This window comes from Gossypium hirsutum, chromosome A11, assembly GCF_007990345.1.
Source record: "Gossypium hirsutum isolate 1008001.06 chromosome A11, Gossypium_hirsutum_v2.1, whole genome shotgun sequence".
Lineage (NCBI taxonomy): Eukaryota > Viridiplantae > Streptophyta > Magnoliopsida > Malvales > Malvaceae > Gossypium > Gossypium hirsutum.
In genome coordinates, this window is record NC_053434.1 from 65,028,131 (window position 1) to 65,033,636 (window position 5,506).

The window sequence follows — 5,506 nt, forward strand, 5'->3', positions numbered from 1 at the left end:
TCAAACTCCTTTTTAATTTTTTTTTTCTTAGAAAAGCCCAAGTTATATAAAGTAAAATAAAATTGGAGAGGTCAAGTTTCTAGGGAATGGAACAAAACAAAATTAATTATGTAACTGTTTAATTAATTAAACAAACATACTGTATAATCTCTAATCTTCCTATTTCCATATCTTACTCTCCCACTACTGTATAGAGACGCTATTAATTACGTTTGGTTCAACCGTGTCTCTAAAACATTCTTAATCTCATTGATTTATTCGGTTCAAGTTAACTAAATTATTTTAAAAAATCATAAAATTAAGAAAAAGAGTGTAAAATCCAATTCAATTATTGGTTTAATCAACTTTTTAATCCGATTCAACAGATCCGTCCCGATTCATGGGTCATCCAGTTTTTTCTCTCTTAGATCCGGTACCCCAACCGGTTCCACATCCAACAAGTCCAATCGGCTGATCTAGTCTGGTTCAAAATTAAGGCAATTCTATCTTTTTTTTTTCTCTTCTCTTCTTCCCATCTCATGCTAATTATTATGGTAAAAGAAAAAAAAATTGAAAAGAACAACACCCCCTTCAATTTGATGTCTCTTCCTGAAAATGAATGAAAGATGCTCATGAGATGGGAAAAAAATGAAAAAAGTTGTGATCTCAAACAGTCCAGCTCATATAGCAATATGAGATAAATGAAGATTTCCTAGGTTTTATATAAAAGTGTGCAAATTTCTAGAGCAAATGTCAGTTTGCCCCAAGAACAATAGGATCCATATACGCATATTGTTACGCCATGAAGTCAAATAGTTGCCCCCAAAAGAGCTTTTCATTGCAGAGAGTGTACAGTTTGATGCAAAATTTGACATCTGGATAGCTTACAATGCTGATGAAGCTTAACACGTGAGTAACATAAGTATATGCTAAACTTTGTTTTGACATGAAAATATATAAATCTAATGATTTTGTCTAAACTGGAAAGACATAAGATGGTGCTGATTTTATGCCAGGGACTTTGTTTGAGTATGTTTCACTAACCGTAAGGGTTTGAACAACACCCATGATTCAATGCTACACCTTTTTCTTTACTGTTCCTTCAAACCTGAAATCATACTGCACTTCATTTCATTTACTAATGCCACATCCCATCTCATTTCTCAAATCACATTTGGCTTCTTTCTTCCTCTTCTTGTAAAATCTCACCGGTACACTCTACAATTAATGACCCTTGTTTCGTTTGTTTAATAAACATTACCCTTCACTTTTCAACCTAAATGAGAAATGCCAAGCAATGACAAATTGATTGAGAAACGCTACATGTACGTCACCAAAATAAAGTAATATCCCTGTACAGAATGTCATACTTAGAATACCACATGGCATCTATACTGAAGAAGTGTGTCCCCTCAGGGTGAGAAGTGCATGTACAAACCATACTTGATGCAACAAGAAGGTTGGGAAATAGACACTAAGCATGTACAAAGATATAATTGTAGATAGCATCAAAAGTTTACCACTGCCCTTCCAGGTGTTGTTTTCTCATAACATGTATACATACAAAATCCCAACTTAATAAATTTATCTAACCTGAGGATCTCCGACTCCACTTACCTGTGCCAGATTTTCTTTTTCCTCTCTTCCTTTTGTTGCTAGGGCCCTTTGACTTGGAAGTAGAAGTTAACTTCACATTTGGTGGAACAGGAGGGTTTGTAGGGGGGTTATCTGCAGGAGCAAGAGCAGTACAAACTGTCTTAGGCTTTTCAATTGGAATCCGCGATTCCTCTGCCTGCTGAGTTAAACCACTTTGAAAATTTTGCAACTCTTCCTTGGCAGCCTGATTATGTATCAAAATATCATCCTCCGTCTGCATATATAATGATGGCAGTTGCATTATAAATGAAAACTAGATGGTCAAAATGGATATTTAGAAGCTAATACTAGCCATCATACACAACATCTATTACAAAAAAAGAAAAAAAAAAACTAAAAACAGATCCTGATTAGATGTGCAAAAGAACTAGTAAGGAGGAAATAATAAGAAGAGCGAAAGAAAATTGATGAGGAGAATGTTTTTCAATTTCATATTAGACAGAGAAACAAAAAAGCTTTCTTTCCTAGTCATTAGTCACAGAGAAACAAAGCTAGCATTTTAGTAGGACCAGAATTAGCAGGAGCAAAGAATTAAACCATAAATCCAGATCCAACTAAAATCTTGTTATCTGCTACCATGGCAATAAGCAACAGCAACGAATTAAAGCGTAAAACTTAAAATAAGAGAAGAATTGTTAGCAATAGAAAACGATGGAAGAAAAAACTTCCAAAAGACCAAGACGAAGAAGAATGTGTGAAAAGAGAGCTCACATTTTCATAAGAAATCCCAGCAAGATGCTGACCGGAGCCCTCAATCATATCAGGAAAGGGTGTCACCTCTCCATGGCTTGAGACTGCACTTCCAGGCCTAAAAAGAACTCTAAAGTGACTCTTAGATCGATGCTGGGATGAAGTATGTTGAGATCTAACCAGGGCTCTATCTCCACTCCGAGTTGGAGAAGGTTGATTTCTAGAACCGGTTAATGCAGGTGAACTCAACATATTAATGGAAGAGAACTTTCGAGGACTTTCATTCACCGTCTTGTCAACTCTGGTCTTTAGTTTATGAGCTTGCGATTGAAGAAGATCAATCTTTCTAAGGATCTGTTCTGACAAAGTATCAGAATCACTGAATTCAAGATGAGACAAGTCATCAATAAATCCAAAGTCATCATTGGTGTAGTCTGTTTTGGTTCCTGCAGAAATTATGATGTAAGAAAATAGACAAAATCTCATCTAGTAGAGGGAGAAAGCCAATGTTTGCAGACACACAATGCAAGAGTTATTAGTTGAACCTTGCCCTATTACCTACAAGCTACACAGTCACCAAATCTGTGTTAAATATAACTCCTCTTACCTAATTTACCATTATCATCATCTAGAGTGGCAGTAGCAATTACAGATTTCTTACTTTCTGGGAGCAAAGAAAATAAACTCATCAGGTTTGCACTTGGAAAATACATTCCAAAAAGAATGATTATGAAAATCATACCATAATATGAGTAGATGTTATGACATGACATGTAAGATGCTAAATCAGTCATATTTTCAATCCGTTTTCTTTTCCTCCTCTTCATTACTTTCTTCCTTTGAACTTGACATTGAAAGGGTTGTGACTTTACATTAAGCCCTTCAATTGTGAACTTTTCATATTCAAACTTCCTTTTCTGATCATATCCCACAATTTCTCTATCATATCTTGATGCTTGAGACTTAAGTTCCTTAAGCTGCAGCTCTAACCATTTTAATCGCCACATAAGGGGATGAATAAACCTCCTCCAATGATCCGTCAACTTTCTCTTCCTGGAAAATTTAGGAAAAGGAAAACAATCTAAATAGTGCACCATGTAATTTGACATAAAATCGAGAAAAGATATACACACCACAGAACAGTAAGACAGTAGCAAATAACACTTTAAACAAACATAACATAGTTCAACCTACAAAAAGCACCTCATTTGAAACAATCCATCAAGCAGAGATCCGAACGGACTGCCACCAGATAATGCTGATTCAACTTCAGCATCACTTATTGCAGAGTCGTTCTCATCCCCAGACATTGTACCACCGAAAGAACTCGAATTATCAGTGGCATCCTGAAATTCGGTGACAGGTAACCTATCAACGCCAGAATTTGTACATTCAGTTATGTTAATGTCCACATCCTGGTTTCCTTCGTGTATCTTTGGTGGTTCTACTCCACTGAAGGTTTCCTCAACAAAGCCATTGTCCTCACAATTACTCACACAATGCATAATCTTATCTTTGGAATCAAAGGGCAAGTTTCCATTTTCGTTATTATTCGAAAACACTTCCGTCATTGATTTCGACTTGTTTTTTAGCTCCAAGTCAAGGACTCCTTAAATTCATTATAAGTGAGTTAATAACTAATCCCTGAAAAATTCAAATCAATAATTTTAACCTTTGCTTCTTCCTTTTTTCCTTTTAAAAGGTAAAACATTCATCGACGTAGCAGGGAAAAGAAAAGATAATGATAAATCAAGACTCGTTTATTTCCACAATAGATGGTAAAAGTGATCAATGAAAACCATAAGGAAAAATTATTCTGATGAAATAAAAATAAAAATTACAAAAAAGAAAAACGGAAATCCACAAAATCAGAAAACCCTAAACCTCAGAACAGGGAAGAGAGAAGAGGAGGAGAAGAACCTGGCATTCGAGTCTCTTTGTTTCCGTGTTGAACTTTGATTGGTGAGCGAGAGAGCCAAGTTCACCATGCGCAGGAGAGTGTTACGCCGCAATGACCTAGGGTTCTTTTTTTTATTTTTTTGGAATTTATTGAATAGTTTACAAATTGAAATAAAAAATAAATTAAATAAAAGTCAAAGGACCATATCAAATGTTGGCTTAAAAGTAAGGATTTCTAGTCAAACTCTATTAATAGTCGCTATACTATTGTATAAAATTAATTTAAGTTTTGTATTAAAAATTGCTTGATTATTTTTCTTTTTAACAATATCATTGTAGGAGTACTCGAATCGACGTTTTCTTGCATTAGTAATAATGTTCATGCTAATTGAGTTAAAAATAAATCAGCTGTTCTAGATTATTTTTTATATACTAAATATTTAGGGTAAATTACACCAACATTCACTCAACTTTGGTGTGGTTGACAAAACAGCCACTCTGATTTCAATTCAGTGACTCAACTTTCGAAAAATAACAAATCAACCCTTTTAATCATTTTCCATTACAAATGTAATAGAAAAATGACATGACATGTAGCTGACAAAACAGTCACTCTAATTTCAATTCAGTCACTCAACTTTCGAAAAATAACAAATCAGTCATTTTAACCATTTTCCGTTACAAACGTAATGGAAAAGTGACATGACATCCTATTGTGTAAAAGGTCCCAATTTAAAACCTTAACTAGGCTGGGGAATAAAAGAAGAAGAAGAGGAAGGACGAGGAGGAGGAGGAGAATAAGAGAAAATTTTCATATCAAACAGAAAGGATCTTTTAAATCCTATTAGCGAGTTGGACTAATTGCTATTTAAATTTCATCAAACAAAGCCTAAATTGTTGTTTTTTAATACAATTTTATCTTTATTCCACAGATAATGCAAGGCAAAATAAGCTGAAAAACAAGCAATTTAATCATAGGGAAGCATATTTAACAGTTCTTCACTTTTCTGAATCTTATGTATATGGCGCCATAGCTTTGGCACAAAGCATTGTTCGAACCAATTCAACAAAAGATTTACTGCTTCTCCACGATGAATACATATCCTCTAGATCCTTAACAGGATTAAGAATTGTCGGTTGGAAAACAAGACAAATTGAATGAATTCGAAGCCCCTTTTGCAGAGAAAGGTTCATATAACGAATGGAATTACAATAAGCTCTGAATCTGGTTGTTAACATGGTATCACAAAGTCATTTTCATTGATTCAGGTTTATTGGTTTT

The 5,506-nt window shown here is 34.5% G+C and overlaps 1 protein-coding gene across 15 annotated transcripts; it reads right to left on the minus strand.

Moving 5' to 3' along the window:
• Positions 1–1,260: 1,260 nt before the first annotated feature.
• LOC107900197 (uncharacterized) lies at positions 1,261–4,398 on the minus strand. 15 transcript variants are annotated; one of them, XM_016825893.2, is made up of 6 exons: positions 4,246–4,384; positions 3,529–3,934; positions 3,068–3,378; positions 2,933–2,989; positions 2,347–2,771; positions 1,261–1,849 (listed from the first exon to the last, which is right to left on the minus strand). In XM_016825893.2, the coding sequence occupies exons 1-6, from the start codon at positions 4,250–4,252 to the stop codon at positions 1,568–1,570; spliced, it is 1,488 nt and encodes a 495-aa protein (XP_016681382.1). In that variant the 5' UTR covers positions 4,253–4,384; the 3' UTR covers positions 1,261–1,567. The 15 variants fall into 15 exon arrangements, with proteins under 15 accessions (XP_016681382.1, XP_040937796.1, XP_040937800.1 ...); XM_041081862.1 differs by having other exon boundaries at positions 3,520–3,934; XM_041081866.1 differs by having other exon boundaries at positions 3,520–3,693; positions 4,246–4,375.
• Positions 4,399–5,506: the final 1,108 nt, after the last annotated feature.